Genomic DNA, 16,689 nt, shown 5'->3' with positions numbered 1-16,689 from the left:
TATCAAGAGTTGTGTTATCTAGTGTTATCAAGAGTTGTGTTATCTACAGTGTTATCAAGAGTTGTGTTATCTACAGTGTTATCACGAGTTGTGTTATCTAGTGTTATCATGAGTTGTGTTATCTACAGTGTTATCAAGAGTTGTGTTATCTACAGTGTTATCACGAGTTGTGTTATCTAGTGTTATCAAGAGTTGTGGTATGTACAGTGTTATCAAGAGTTGTGTTATCTCGTTTGATTTCCATTTTCAGATTTCTTCCGATATGTGGTGTCTCCTCTGTTCGAAATCTGGGACCAATTTATGAACACTTCTCTCTCAAATCACTTGATGATGAACCTGAGACACAATCATGCCGTGTGGAAGGGCGAGCTTGATGGAGAGTTGGCTGACAGAGAAGACACAACTACAACACTTGGTTTGGCTGCCATGGAAGAGGGTGCCCCACTGGCATCTGATGAAGAGGACCCGACAGACGAGTGTGGAAGTTTATTTAGTAAAAGCTTTTTCTTGGAAGAAACTTTAAGAACCTCTCAGAGACGTCGATACAGCATGCCTGAAAAAACATTCTTTGTCTCTCCACGTGACAGCATCTTCCAGAAAAGTGTCCCTCAGGTTTTCCGGTATCGGAGGAGTAGTAGTATAGGAGTGTTGTCTTCTCCATCATTTCGAGTTCCTAGCCCCAAAATGTACAAACCTTCTGAAGAACTTACAGCATTCGAGCTCCTTCGACCCAGAACGACCATTGTTTCACTCTCAGCCAACTCTGATGAACTGTTTGTTGAAAGGTTTCAGACTTTAGAAGAAGTAGAAAAAAGACAGCTGTCTGCTTCTTGTACAAGAAGGACAAAAACTGGTCTTCAAATCACAAAACCTGAGGGTGTTGATAAACCAGAAGCGATAGAATGTTCCACTACTCTTGGGGAGGTATTACCCACTCTGGTGTATGCTCAGAGAGCAGTAGCTTCACCAACTGATACCAGTGGTAGCTCGTCAGAAACTGATGACCCCGTTAAGATGCACGGTGATTTAGGGATGTTGGATGACCCAGTTGTCCAATGTAATCATGGTTGCTGTGAACAGCCCTCGTCACTTAAATGCTTTCAAGTTTATACAAAAAATGCTCAAAAAACTCAGTCTCTCAGACAATCAATTTCTAGTTCAATTCCGGGTGAACAGGGTAACTCACAAAAACCTTCTGCATCTGGTCAACCAGCAAGTATTGTTAGTGAATGCGTAGAACTTATTGAACAATGTGCAGGTTCTCAGGAGAATGAGAACCATTCCTTCACTTCAGAAACTCCTGCTTCTTCGTTACCAGAACAAAGGACGAGAGCTGCTACGTTACATTTTCACTGGGAGAAGACAGTCCTGGTAAAGAACCAAGCAAACACGAGAAACAACCTTCTTGGTCAACCCACGTCAGTCGTACTTTGTCAGAAGAACGCCCAAAACCTCCGAGCAAGGAGTTTGATTCCCCAGCGCCATCGTTAAAGGGTTCCACAAGCAGTTTGACTTCAATCAGTTCAAGACTTACTTGTCGGAGAGGTTCAGCTCCCATGATTATCACAAGCAGTACCCTTTCTGGTATCCAAGGTCTAAGTGAATTTTCTGATTCAAATGCACGTCCACGTGCTTCAGCTTTCGGTCGCCGATGGTCTATTCCAGTGGAACCTGTAAAAGGTTTGTGTTTCAAAATGTTTCCCAGTGTTAATTCACCCACCACTGATTTTTCTTAGATTTACTGAAATCCGTTTAATACCAGATATTAATTACTATTGCTTTCTCTTGGAGTTGCTGAAACGGATTTAGTACCAGATATTTGTAGTTATAACTTAAGTCACTAGATGACGACAGCTTCCTCACAGAATTATATTAAATGACGCAATTTGTCATTCCTACAAACTTTTACAAGTTTTGTTAATCACACCAGAGTTTACTCCGCTTTCTTGTTGAACTAAATTATCTTCAAAAGGAAAGTTAATTAAGTTCAGTAAAACAAAACCATTACCAAAAGTTTCCTTTTATTCAGATTTTTGCTTCCGAATTACAAAAATGTGAAGCTTTTGTACTTCATTCCAAGCACGTACTCAGATAGGTATTGAATCACATGTTACGCTGACGCAAGCCTAAAAAAATGTAATGTAACAGCGACCTCTGGTGGCTAATATATTATGCGAACTGTTTTTGGTATGCAATAGAAGAATGTCCAAATAGTAATTTGTATTTCATCACGAAAAACAGTAATTATCATGTGAAGTGAAATAATAATAAGACATTTTTTAGAAGGCTTAGTCGGGTATTCCCTGTGGCTTTCCATGCACACTCAGGGTATCCTCTGTAGCTTTCCATGCACCCTCAGGGTATCCTCTGTAGCTTTCCATGAACCCTCAGGGTATCCTCTGTAGCTTTCCATGCACACTCAGGGTATCCTCTGTAGCTTTCCATGCACCCTCAGGGTATTCTCTTTAGCTTTCCATGCACACTCAGGGTATCCTCTGTAGCTTTCCATGCACACTCAGGATATCCTCTGTAGCTTTCCATGCACACTCAGGGTATCCTCTTTAGCTTTCCATGCACACTCAGGATATCCTCTGTAGCTTTCCATGCACCCTCAGGGTATTCTCTATAGCTTTCCATGCACCCTCAGGGTATCCTCTGTAACTTTCCATGAACCCTCAGGGTATCCTCTGTAGCTTTCCATGCACCCTAAGGGTATTCTCTTTAGCTTTCCATGCACACTCAGGATATCCTCTTTAGCTTTCCATGCACACTCAGGCAGGATATTCTCTTTAGCTTTTCATGCACACCCAGGATATCCTCTTTAGCTTTCCATGCACCCTCAGGGTATCCTCTGTAGCTTTCCATGAACCCTCAAGGTATCTTCTGTAGCTTTCCATGCACACTCAGGGTATTCTCTGTATCATTGCACATCCCCCACACTTCTTTGTGTCCTAAATGACAGAGTTAGAGATGTTTCTAACAAATAGGAGTGTCTGCCCGTGGACCAACTTCTGTTGGTATGATCGACACGGCTTTTCACTCGAGGAGAGTTATATTAATAAATATCACACAGTTTAATTACTGATTGTTTGTTTTTGAACTGCGCGTAAGAGGGCTATCTGCGCTACTCTTCTACTAAAGATTAGTGGAATTGAGCGTCACATTATAACGCCTTCACGGTTGAAAGGTGCGACGGGGAGTCGAACGCCTTAACCCGCCTGGCCATGCCGAGCATTAACTGGTGATGCTATACATTAAGTGTCTAATGTTGTTGTATATTATAATTTGACTTCACATGTATAAATAAACATTTATTTTCTCTGCAAGAAGTATGACGTCATGGGATGTGATAGGTGAAGCAGTTAAAATATACGGACGGTAAAGAAGAGAAAAACAAAGATTAATCAGCATGTGTCGTACAAAACAAGACTTCATGAATTAACTTTAGGACTAAAGCAAGTATAAGATATACAGACATGACGTCTGAATCAACATATTAGGTTACAGTTGACAGTAATCTGTTTTCAAGACAACGCTGAAGTGTTGTAAAACAAAATGGGTGAAAGTTCATATGATAATTGAAACAGTGAAAGTAATGCAAAGTCCTGACCACCTAACGTTAGCGAAAGTGGTGTATTTTTTTAACCGTATACCCTTCAACTTCTGCAGGGTACGTTCCTTGATAAGCCTAAATCGGAAATATAATCAGTCACGTGGAAAAACATCTCTCCCATCTACCACATAACACTTGCAATCATGGGTTGCTAATATATTAAAAGACTGTTTATTCAACAAGCTCGCTCGTTAACTGAATTAACTCTTAAGTAACTGATTGGTTCTCCAATAATTTTCTGGTATTTTGCCACACTGGTTTTGAAAGGTTATAGAAACTTCGAGATGTTGTGCATTTATCGTAAATTATGGAACTCGAGAAATTTTTCGACGTTACACAAAATCATTACGTTATGTCAAATTCTCTCTATCAACAACAAAAAACACACATCCAAATTGAAATATTAAAAAGACAGCCTACAACAGTTTTACGTATATCCTGGCCTTCTTATGTCACGTAAAGTCAATTCATTGATTTCCAAGTGCGTTCGGGTATTTTCGCATTTTTTACTTACAGTTTATAATGATTATGTTGTTTAAGGTTAGCTTTGATCAAACGTATGTCCTTACTGAATAACGTTTGTAAATATTTAACTTTGTGTGTTTCCAGCCCTCTCAAATCAGTGTCTCAATTTTCGAACAATGAACTTTTGAATTTCTAACGCACTGTTGTCGTTGTGGGGTTTTGTAACCTAAATGTTCTAAAAATGGATTAATAATAACTTTGTTTGTTATCGAGTGATTAAAAGTCGTGTTTAAAGAATATTGGATTAATATTTTAGTTGTATTTCTGAATTACCAACGACGTCTGTTGTTAAGTGTATTAGAAACAGTAACCGATTACCCGTGGCGCCAGTGCAATAGAACCGCGTGTGACGTAATCTTGACGTCATATCTGCACCTTGAGAAGGGACAAAAACAAAGTTCTCCGTTATGGGAAACGGAGGAAATTGTGATCCCTCTTGCACATAGGGGTTGCACATCGAGTAATAAAAAGTTTCTCCGGTTTAATATAAGTGAGAGTTCCATTATAGTATGATTTCTCGTGTTTAAATATTACTTTATTACGCAACTAGAATATTTGAAAATATGGTTTTATCTTTAAGGTTTACTTGGCCGTTCTGAGTCGAAAAACAAGCAAGACAGAAGTTCTCATTACAGGACTTCACAGAAAGAACTGGTTCGACGACACAGTTTTGGCTTGCTTGTTGTACCATCACCGGGACCGGTTAAGGAAGGCTTTGGCACTGGGCTAACGAACACAGTAACCATCTGCAGTACCAGAGGTAACGGTTCTGGTCGGCCAGGAAGAGGCAGCCAGAGCTCAGAAGATCAGGATATATTCCTACCGTGCGTTCCACCTTCTAGAAACCAGCTAGCAAAAAGACGAGGTTCTCTACCCGCAGACGTGCCCCTGTCCCTCATGTGCTGTGTGCAGCCCGTCGAAACCCCCGCCCATCAAACACCTGTTTATGGAATGGAATCCATTCAAAAACCAGACAGGGTTTCTCCATCTACAAACCCAATTTCTCGACGAAATTCCATGGGAGAACTTTTGCAAGTACTTCTGGGTCCAGTAGGTAGTCGCTTCGCTCTCCAGGGTTTGATTGCGGGGCCCAGCAAAGGACAAAACACCGAAGCACAGGACATTGTGGCTATCCCGGGTCGTACAGGAAAACAGGGAGGTTCGGGAGGGTTAGAGCTCTTCTCCGGATTCTGGCGCACCAAACCTCTAGAGAAGTCCCCCGAACCTCACGCCACCAGACAGCGGATGAAACTTCCCCAACATTCGTGTTCCCTAGACTCCGTAGAATATCCCGATTGGCTTCTCCAACCTGGAACCCTAAGCCACGCTTTGTGCAGGAACACCAGCCTTACAACTACTGCAGCCGGCTTTATTCAACCTTCAGTGGTCCCCAACTCTGCAAGATGCCAACGAAGGCGGGGTTCCTTACCTATAAATGTTTCCCTTCTTCCAGTGAACTCAGGTATGTTTAAACATCTTTAAAACTGTTATAAAACAGATCCAATACAGGCGAGGTTCTCTACCTATAAATGTTCCCCTCCTTCCAGTGAACTCAGGTATGTTTAAACATCTTTAAAACTGTTATAAAACAGATCCAATACATGCGAGGTTCTCTACCTATAAATGTTCCCCTTCTTCCACTGAACTCAGGTATGTTTAAACATCTTTAAAACTGTTATAAAACAGATCCAATACATGCGAGGTTCTCTACCTATAAATGTTCCCCTTCTTCCACTGAACTCAGGTATGTTTAAACATCTTTAAAACTATTATAAAGCAGATCCAATACAAGCGAGGTTCTCTACCTATAAATGTTCCCCTTCTTCCAGTGAACTCAGGTATGTTTAAACATCTTTAAAACTATTATAAAACAGACCCAATACATGCGAGGTTCTCTACCTATAAATGTTCCCCTTCTTCCAGTGAACTCAGGTATGTTTAAACATCTTTAAAACTGTTATAAAACAGATCCAGTACAGGCGAGGTTCTCTACCTATAAATGTTCCCCTCCTTCCAGTGAACTCAGGTATGCTTAAACATCTTTAAAACTGTTATAAAACAGATCCAGTACAGGCGAGGTTCTCTACCTATAAATGTTCCCCTTCTTCCAGTGAACTCAGGTATGTTTAAACATCTTTAAAACTGTTATAAAACAGATCCAGTACAGGCGAGGTTCTCTACCTATAAATGTTCCCCTTCTTCCAGTGAACTCAGGTATGTTTAAACATCTTTAAAACTGTTATAAAACAGATCCAATACAGGCGAGGTTCTCTACCTATAAATGTTCCCCTCCTTCCAGTGAACTCAGGTATGTTTAAACATCTTTAAAACTGTTATAAAACAGATCCAGTACAGGCGAGGTTCTCTACCTATAAATGTTCCCCTTCTTCCAGTGAACTCAGGTATGTTTAAACATCTTTAAAACTGTTATAAAACAGATCCAGTACAGGCGAGGTTCTCTACCTATAAATGTTCCCCTTCTTCCAGTGAACTCAGGTATGTTTAAACATCTTTAAAACTGTTATAAAACAGATCCAGTACAGGAATTTAAAAAGCAAATAAAATCTCGAAACATTTGTTTATTTGTTATTTGTGTAAATCGCCGCTAGGGCCACATCACTTCAGGTGTTTAAGACGCTTTAAATATATAATACCCCCCCCTCATTTTTGTGACGGCTTGACTGGGCTGCTCGTTAGGGTTATTCCAAACATGACGTGGGGGTGTTATAAAGTTACGAGCAATCCCACTATTCTTGGATATAAGAGTAGCCCAAGAGTTGGTTGTGGGTGGTGATGACTTCCCTCTATTATTACAACGCTAAAATTCAGATTTCGATACCCGTGGTGGTCAGAGCACAGATAGCCTATTGTGTTACTTTGTGCAAAATTCAAAACAAACATTTTTGAGAAAAACTATAAATCTAAATAATAATAATTATTATTATTATTATCCGCAACAAAATATAGTCTTAAATAATCTATAATTAATATAGTAATTAATTTAATATGATTATTACTATCTCGCCCTTGAAAGAAAAAATAAACACTGTTTTCAGAGAGATAAAATTCCTTTTGTAATTTTTAAAACTTGAATAAATGATAATATTATGAGCTGCTTGTAAGTAATATTTTATTACAATGTTCAGTTTTTACGGTAAGGAAATACATTTTTGAAAGAGGTTCGACATGTCAATCAGTGGTACAAAGATACATAGATATCTACTAGTAATATATGTGTTTTATAACAACGAAGGGAGTGAGCGTTACAAATAGCACAGTGAGGTCAATTATAATCTTTGTATGGAACCCATTCAACAACCTTTATTTCCGAAAGAACATTTTACCGCCATCTTGTGGCAATTATCAGTAGCAAATTTAATTTTTATTTAAATATAAGTAAGGCTCTAGGATCTATTTTTCAGTGTATAAAATGTGTTTGTGTGTGTGTGTGTGTTTTTAACTACATTTTAAAATATAAAATAGCACAAACAACTAGGTACTAGGATATTATTCGCTATCCTGGACTGCTTTTCGTAAACGTCGTCTGCGTTCCTTACCGAGACAACTTCCTGTATGATGTTATCACAATAAAACAGATAATAATTTTAATAATATCATTCTATATTATTGCCAAATATCATTAGAATATTTATAAAATTTTAACTGGTGAATATCTATTGTACGTCGTTTCTTACGAGGTATTTTTCCTCTATTACCCCATTTTCTGGAAATGGCTTGTTTCTTGTAAATTTAAGCAACCAGTTACATTCTTATATCTTATATGTTATTTTATATCCTATTTATTGCTGTCAGTTATTTGAAATGCTTTACGCTTATTTTTTATTTTTTATGTGAAGTAATACAACAGTAATAACAGTTATGTTTTCTCTCTTCGTAACACAAATTACTCAGTGTAAGTAACAAGTTTTATTGATTTTGGTGTTCAGGGATATGCTGTGGGTTTCATTTAATTTGCTAAATATCATAGCCCTTGCTAACGAGAGAACTTATTTTTTTATTTTCTACAGAAATAGTTCAAGCGAGCGTTCACAATAACTTATATTTCGGTTATAACATCGTATTTTACTACGCGTATTAAGTCTAATGATTTCAGCTACAGTGATTTTTATCACAAATACTAGGCCTAATTATTTCTGTTACATTTCAGTATGGACCAAACAGATAGCCTAATATGGTTTTGCTGTAAGAAAACACACACATTTCAATATAAATTTTATCCCATATATTAGGCTTAATTATTTATTTTACATTTTCAACGTGATTATTGTCACGAATACTAGGCCTAATGCTTTCTGTTATATTTTAATGTGATATTTATCCCTAGTGACTTCTTTTAGAATTTCAACGCGATTAATGTTACTAATATTAGGCCTTTTCAGTTCTTGTACTGTTTCAAACTTATTTTTAACCCAGATATTAAACCTAATGATTTATTTTACTGTTCCAACACGAATTTTGTCAAGGAATTTTGAACTAATGATTTCTGTTATGTTGTTGTTTTTTTTATCTCAAACATTAGGCCTCTTAATTTCTATTACTTTTTTAATGTGATTTTCATCAGATTCATAGATATTAAGTCTTGTTTTCAAAACTTGTACTTAAAATAATACATGCATAAATATATATATACGAACTGGTCTCTGCGTTAAATAATTGTTGCTTTAATTGCGAGATTTATTCGGGCAACAAAACACTGAAAGTACAAATTCATTTATCTGACGAACACATTTTAAACGAAGTTTAATTTAGATGTATTATATTCTTATTTAAGTGGTCTAAGTTGTGGTCATCATTTTAAATTATGCCCAATGTTAAATATTTCCGTCACATTAAATCTTGTATTCTAATTATTATTGATAGTGTAATTGTTTTGAATCAAGCACAAAGCTACACACTAGGCTATCTGTGCTCTGCTCACCACGGATATCGAAACCCGCATTTTAGCATTTAAGTTCACAAACATACCGCTGAGCCACCGGGGGGGGCACATTATTGATGAAAATTAAATAACTTACATATGAGATGTAGTATACCTACTGCCTTTTCTTCTTTCAGGTGACTCTCCCTCAGAGGACTAGAATGTTCGTGTTTCTGAACACTAGACTGCGTTGTTGTGCTCAAAAGACTCACAATCCATAATTTTTCAAGGTGTAGCCAAATACAAACAAACTATGCAACAAGCCCGCAGTGTTGAAGGATCTCTCTTAGAATCCACAAGTACAGATTTTACGAAGCTCACAATAAACAGTATGATGTTCGTCACATCATGGATGTTCTTGTCTGTCTGTCTGTCTGTGAAAATGAAAAATAAGGCAAAGCATTTGATAATTTCTTAATTACATATGATGTATGTTCGGAGGTGCTACAACTGGTAACACTAAAATATTATTCGAACTGATGTTAGTTGTTGTTTCGTGTTGAAAATCTTAATTACATATGATGTATGTTCGGAGGTGCTACAACTGGTAACACTAAAATATTATTCGAACTGATGTTAGTTGTTGTTTCGTGTTGAAAATCTTTATTTATTGTTCATGTCTGTATGTCCGTAATAACACGTTCCGTATTAATGGATTCAACTATAAGGTTCTATTCGGATTGTGTGTAGATGGTCTCTTTACCGTCCGTGTTCTTACGTTTTGTTTGGTGTCGTTTTGTTATCAAAAGAATAAGATATTGTTCAAAGTTTTTTAAGTGTTGACGTCATGTATTATAATTTGACGTTACGCTGTGTGTACCATAAGTAAAGTACACGGTTGTGTATTTGATGAATGAAATAAAATGTGCTATATATTTTCCGTATAAAATGGGTACTATCGTATTTGTGTCGTTTTAAGTTGGTTCTGTCGTATGTTTAGTGTACCGAAGTGACTACTGTCGTATTTGTACCGCATAGCAAAAAGTATGCTATACTTTGTGTATACTTTTGTATTTATACCCCCGACAAAAGTATACGTGCCAGGAAGTAATTCGAATATTACTTTTGTAAGATATAAATAAGTAAATAGTTCGCACTGAGTTTAACATTATCCTCTATTTTACGTTTCGTACCAGAGAAAGACGTAAGACTGTCGTTGTATTTGTATTTCTAAATATCAGCTGTGTAAGTATAAAGAATCATACAGCTTAATTGGATTGTGGAATCTAATTATCCAATGATCGTCGTGTTTAGTTTTGACTATAAAGTAATGATCCAATAATCGTCATGTTTACTTCTATCTATAAACTAGTGATCCAATCACCGTTATGTTTACTTCTATCTATAGACTAGTAATCCAATGATCGTCGTGTTTATTTATATTCGTAGCCTTGTGCTCCACTGTTGAGTTTTATCTGTAAATTATTTATCCAGTGATGACCTTGTATCTTCTTTTTACATTGTAATGCTCTTCCGGTGTTATGTGGTCTTTTTGTTCACAGTTTGATAAACTACTGGTCTTTGTATGTGTTGTTGTTGTATCTGTCTGTCTGTACATCCGTACTGTACAGAACTTAAGACAGACCTATTCATGATGGTTACTCTTTTATTGACTAAAAATATGTACAAACATCAAAAAGGGGTTACATTATAACATATTAGCTACAACTCCCACCACCTGGTGACCACAGTTTGTATTACACATCATTGCTCAGCCACAACTCTCAACACCTGGTAACTACAGTTTGCACTGAACAAAGATATTTAACCACAACTCTCACACCTAGTGACCACATTTTGTACTACACAGTTTTACCGAGCCACAACTCTCACCACCTAGTGACCACATTTTGTACTAAGTACACAGTTTTACTTAGCCACAATTCAGTAATGTTTCAGTAGGGCGTTTAGAGAGTTTTCCTTTATAACACTGACGCAATATAGTGGAAAATGTTCAAACATTTTATGTTAAAAATACATAACATGTTGAGAAGTGATCAACAGCTACACCGACTATAATGTTTTAGAATGTGTTACAGGTTTTGTTTCATGATTTTTCATGCTTTAGAAAGTGTTTGAATATTTTATGTTGTACTATCTGTTGTTTAAAAAGTGTTCAACTGTTCTATATTACAACCCTTGTAACGTTTTCGAGGTTTTAAAGTCGTAGTGTAGAGATTCTGTAATATTTCATAAAAAAATATTTTTTTTATTACAACGTCTATAACATTTAAAAAAATGCTCAAACGTTTTTTGTTTGTTTTACATTTATAATATGTTAGAAAGTGTTCAAATGTTTTGTGTTACAGCATTCGTAATGTTTTAGAATGTGTTAAGTGTTTTATTATATCGTCTTTAATGTGTTAAAAGTGTTCAAATGTTTTGGTGTTACAACATCTATAACTTTTAGAAAGTTGACGGATGAAATGAAAACTTATTTAGATCGTTTAGAAGAATCCTTAACACAACTCAACACAACAGTGCTATTAGTAACCTGTTAGTGACTTACAACTATACTCTTCAAAACAAGAAACGCAAAAGGGATATTTTTGTTATTTTAAAGAGAAATATATGTAATAACGTTACAAGCTCAGAGTATGTGATGTAACACGTGTTAAGACACTGATTGTCAGACCAAAATGACAATAAAAGTTGTGCACTTTGAAAACGGAGGAAAACATCGGATTTTTCGCCAAAACGCATTCGTGTCCAATAAATTTGTTTGAGAGATCTGCATGTTCTGCAAGTGCAACATGTGCAAAATCCCTATAAAAGTGACGGGTTCTCGGTTTCCATAGCTCAGTGTTAAGCCACCGACACGCAATACAGTTACGCCAAGACTGACTGAAGCACAATGAAACAACGCCATTGGTCAATTGGAAGCAGGCGAATCTCGATCAGATGTTGCCAGAGCTGTGAATGTCCACCCAAGCACCATCACAAGGCTATGGAATCGTCACCAATAACATGGATCAACTCGTGACTGTCCACGATCTAGCAGATCTCGTGTGACCATGCCCGCACAAGATCGCTACATCCGGTTACGTCACCTTTGGGATAGGACCACCACTGCGACGTCTACTGCCTCAACCATACCAGGGCTGCGTAGGATTTCCGATCAGACCGTACGCAACCGTCTACGAGATTCTTAGGCCCCATGTGCAACCCATCATGGTGAACGTCAACGACGTTTTCCAACATAACAACGCCCGTCCTCACACAGCCCGACTCACCACTGTCTTCTTGAGACACCACAACATCAACGTTCTTCCCTGACCCTCCAGATCACCAGATTTAAACCCCATAGAACATCTTTGGGACGAGTTGGACCGACGTCTGCGACGGCGACAACCTCAACCGCAGACTCTACCTCAGCTTGCAGCAGCTTTGCAGGCTGAGTGGACAGCCATTCCACAGGATGCGATTCGTCATCTCATCGCTTCCATGGGCAGGAGATGCCAAGCAGTTATTGATGCTCACGGGGGGCATACTCGTTATTGACGTTGAGTGACGTTAAACTTCAACTAGTGAGCATGGACTTCGCCTTTGCAGACTTTGGATGTTCAGCAGTGAATGTGCAAAGTTTCACACATGTCATACAGAACTACCCGGAATAAACTTGTTAACAATTTGTCTCATATTTTGCCTTTTGCGTTTCTTTTTTTTGAAGAGTATATATTGAACGAAAGACAGGTCAGTCTGGTGACAACTTTATATGATGAATTCCATGTCATAATTGCACGAAATGGTTAAAACTGCTTGTTCTTCTGTTTCGTTAGTTTGCTTCTTGGTAGCTGCACAATGGACTAGTTGCTCTGTTTCCACTACAGAAATCGAACCTTGAATTTTAGCGTTGTAAACCCTGTAACTCACCAACAAACCGTCATACGTCCTAAAGTCACCTGTGTATTCAGTGTCGGTTTCATATGTATATATAGACTTAGGCTAGCGACGTTATTTATTATTTTCCTAACAGAGTCGGTTAGTGACGTCACATTAACCCGGGTTTAGAAGACATTGATTTTAGTGAACAAGCAAATATAGTTTATCAGAGAAAGGTTCTTAGTTGGTTGTATTCAGCACTTGTGTGTTTGTTCTTAACATGTTTTAAAATAACAATATGATGATAAAAAAGTTTGTTTTTTTGGGGGGGAGATACTGTTTTGAGTCGTATTTTGCAGGATAATTAACCAGTTAAATCCTGTTTTTGTTAATTGTGAAGGAACAACCTAAGGGTAACTTACTACATCATTACAAACAACGAGGCACGTGCGTGAAACAAATATTCCCATTGTTACTTTTAATGAGGCCAGGTAGTTAAGGCACTCGGCTTGTAATCTGAGAGTCGCGGGTTTTACTCCCCATCACATCAAACATGCTCGCCCTTTCACCTGTGGGAGCGTTATAATGTTACGATCAATTCCACTATTAGTTGATAAAAGAGTACCCCAGTTTTGGCGGAAGGTGGTGATGATTAGCTGCCTTCTCTCTGGTCTTACACTGATAAATTAGGGACGGCTACCGCAGATAGCGTTCGTGTAGCTTTACGCGAAATGTACACCAATCCTTTTAATGTGTATAATTTTTAAACTTACTCCAGAAATTATTATTTTAAAAACAAACACTCGTAGCCCAACTCTCTAAGGAACATTAGGTTATTTCTGTTAAAAGCAGGCCCGGCATGGCCAGGTGGTTAAGGCACTCGACTCGTAATCCGAGGGCCGCGGGTTCGAATCCCTGTCGCACCGAACATGCTCGCCCTTTCAGCTGTGGGGGGTTAGAATGTCATGGTCAATCCCACCATTCGTTCGTAAAAGAATAGCCCCATAGTTGGCGGTGGGTGGTGATGATTAATTAAGCCTTCCCTCTGGTTTTACACTGCAAAATTAGAGACGGTTAGCGCAGATAGCTGTCGTGTAGGTTTGCGCAAAATTCAAAACAAGCTGTTAAAACCAAAACTTGAACGAATATTTATTACGTTCTCAGAATAATCAGTTATTTTAATGTCAGATACAAACTTAATTATATGTAGTCAAAACTTTGTTCTCAAGCAAAATTTCTGTATCACTCGAACAGTTTCATAGAAGATTAAAATAATTTGTCATACATAAATCTCCCTCTAAAAAGTCAGTTTCATGCTAGTATAGGTTCTGTCAATACAGTTAGTCCAAATAACGTCCGATATAATCTTCAAAACAGGGTCTTTCCTCAATTAGATCAAGTTTCTAAGTGATATCTGTTTTAGTTCGTACCGTAATAGCCAATGAACGGTACGTGTACCACAGTGAAGTTCAAAAAGCGATTTTATGACGTTTGTTTGTTTTTTATGTTCATTTTTATTATTAGTTCATATAATAATGTTTTTGTTTTAAGTTATAGTTGTAATTGTTGCGTACCTACACTCTTGTGCAAATTAATTGAAACAATGCGGAAAATTACGATTGTTTCAGTGTTTTGCGTTTTATTTCTGAGAATCCAAAAATTACTCACAAATTAATACATGATATGACCACCTTTATTTTTCAGAAGATCATTAATCCACTTTGGCATCGAGTCCACGAGTTGACTGTAATCTTTACTAATTTTGGATCTCAGTACTACACCTTAATTATGGCCTCAATTAGCTTACCTTTCGTAGTACAGTCTTTTCCCCGAAGTCTTTCTTTTCAAATCGCTCAAAGATTTTCAATTGGATTTAAGTCCGGAGAATTTCCAGGCCAGTCCAGCACCTTTATTCGCGTTGTAGTCATAAAACTCTTCACAAGTTTCGATGTATGGCACGGAGTAAGATCTTGCTGAAAAATTCCAAATCCATCTGGAAATCTCTTTTTCAATTCTGGAATGACTCTTCTTTGCAAAAACTTCGATATACTGTGGTCCTCGCATCATACCTTCTATGATGTGTAAGCCTCCGACGCCATAGTCGCTGAAAAAGCCCCAAAACATCTTCTTCAATGGATGTTTTACGAACTGATTGATGTGAGATTCTCGAAGTTTCTCATCTGGAGATCTGCGAACATGCAGACTTCTTTGACCTTATACAAAGAAATGAGTCTCGTCACTGAATAACACCTTCCTCCATTGTTCTTGCGTCCAGTTCTTGTATTTCAGACCCAATTGATACCGTTTTTTCTTCATTGAGTTGGTAAGAAGTTGTGTTTTGACTGGTCTCCTTGCCCTTCTAACGCAATTTCGAATGACGTAATATTCCTCAAAATTTCGTCATATATCCTAAAATTGGATCGACCGTACTGCAAAACACAGCTAATGACGCCGTCTGTGTGAAAAAATGACTATTAAAGGAAATCAGCGGGTCCAGCGAGCCAACGCCGGTAGTCATGCTGAAAATATTGTAAAATAACCATTTGTTTCAATTAATTTGCACAAGGGTGTAGAGGGAGATTAAAACATTCAAGCATAATATAATTCCTTAAAAACGTGTGACGTGCATTAAGTCCGATAGATGGCACAACACATGACACTCGTTGAAATTAATAAAAACTCGTTAAGACGTTTTAGGCAGTAAAAATTATCGTTTTGAGTTGTTGATTCTTATATAATTAGTCGGAGATGTAAGGATAGTCCTTTATAAAATCCTTATAGTTTCAAAGTAATTCAATGTTTATGTTTAAGATATTAAATAATATTACATTTAAAGTAAAATTTGACGTTCACTTAGGCCTAACACTGCCCTAAAGGTATCTGTTTCAGTCATCAAAATAATTTTGTGTCACATGTATTTTCGTTTATTCTGTGGAATTATGAAAAGCAGAAACAACATAATTTTGTTTTGTCTTTAATGTTTCTGTCGTTGTTCAAAATACAGCTGAAATAAATTTCCCAGGACAATTTCTTATTCAAAAATTTTGTCATTTATTTAACATACATATATGTGTGTATTTTAGTCAAGATGAATACATTGTGATGAAGTTCAGTAAACAAAATCACAAGGAAGAATTACGTTAAAACAGCAAATCCAAACCTCTGAGTAATTATATTAATTTGTTGTAACTTGAAAAAGAGACCAAAACAAGAATAACTTAAACACGCTGCACTAATTCAAAATATCCCACAGCACAAGCTATAATGTGGGATTATAAAATGTACCCTAGGTTTTGGAGGTGACTACTGAGGTAGAACCCATATTGTGATGGGGATACACCGTCTATCATTCTTACCCTCCATTCACCAGTCTCACATATATAGAAATAGAAATTATGAGAGCGAGATGTGGGTGCTTAAGCCATAAACTGCAATAATTCAAAAACTATTTTTATAATTTACATCCGTTAAGTATTATCAATTTATAAAAAGTCATACGAGAGAAATTTACAAATGTCCATCAGTTTACTATCATTAAGTCCTAAAGAAGTCACACTACCTGATATTCATCACAGAGATAAAACCTACTATTTTAAACTACAAATACTTAGTTTAAAAGCCGATGTCACTGTATAGAATGACCAATACGTCTGAGTTACATTCCCTAGGGTCTTGTTATGTAAGTCTACGTGTTTATTCTATGGAAAAAATAGCTGTGAAAAAAAGCACACGCGTTACCGATCAACTCTGAAAAGTATGAAACTTCGAAATATAGAAACCGATTTAATCA

General features: G+C 37.2%; 1 protein-coding gene across 1 annotated transcript in view; it reads left to right on the top strand.

Annotated features, from left to right (window-relative positions):
- LOC143241666 (uncharacterized) overlaps window positions 1-15,941 on the top strand; it is a 50,128-nt gene extending 34,187 nt beyond the window's left edge. Inside the window, exons 7-9 of the mRNA XM_076484895.1 lie at window positions 251-1,680; window positions 4,719-5,600; window positions 9,215-15,941. Of these exons, the coding sequence (XP_076341010.1) occupies window positions 251-1,491 (1,241 nt within the window). The 3' untranslated portion in view covers window positions 1,492-1,680; window positions 4,719-5,600; window positions 9,215-15,941. The remainder of the gene's footprint in view (window positions 1-250; window positions 1,681-4,718; window positions 5,601-9,214) is intronic.
- Window positions 15,942-16,689: the final 748 nt, after the last annotated feature.

This window comes from Tachypleus tridentatus, unplaced genomic scaffold (genome assembly GCF_004210375.1).
Source record: "Tachypleus tridentatus isolate NWPU-2018 unplaced genomic scaffold, ASM421037v1 Hic_cluster_1, whole genome shotgun sequence".
In the NCBI taxonomy this organism is placed as follows: Eukaryota; Metazoa; Arthropoda; class Merostomata; order Xiphosura; family Limulidae; genus Tachypleus; species Tachypleus tridentatus.
The sequence above is the reverse complement of the archived record's forward strand: the minus strand, read 5'-3'. Positions and strand labels throughout refer to the sequence as shown.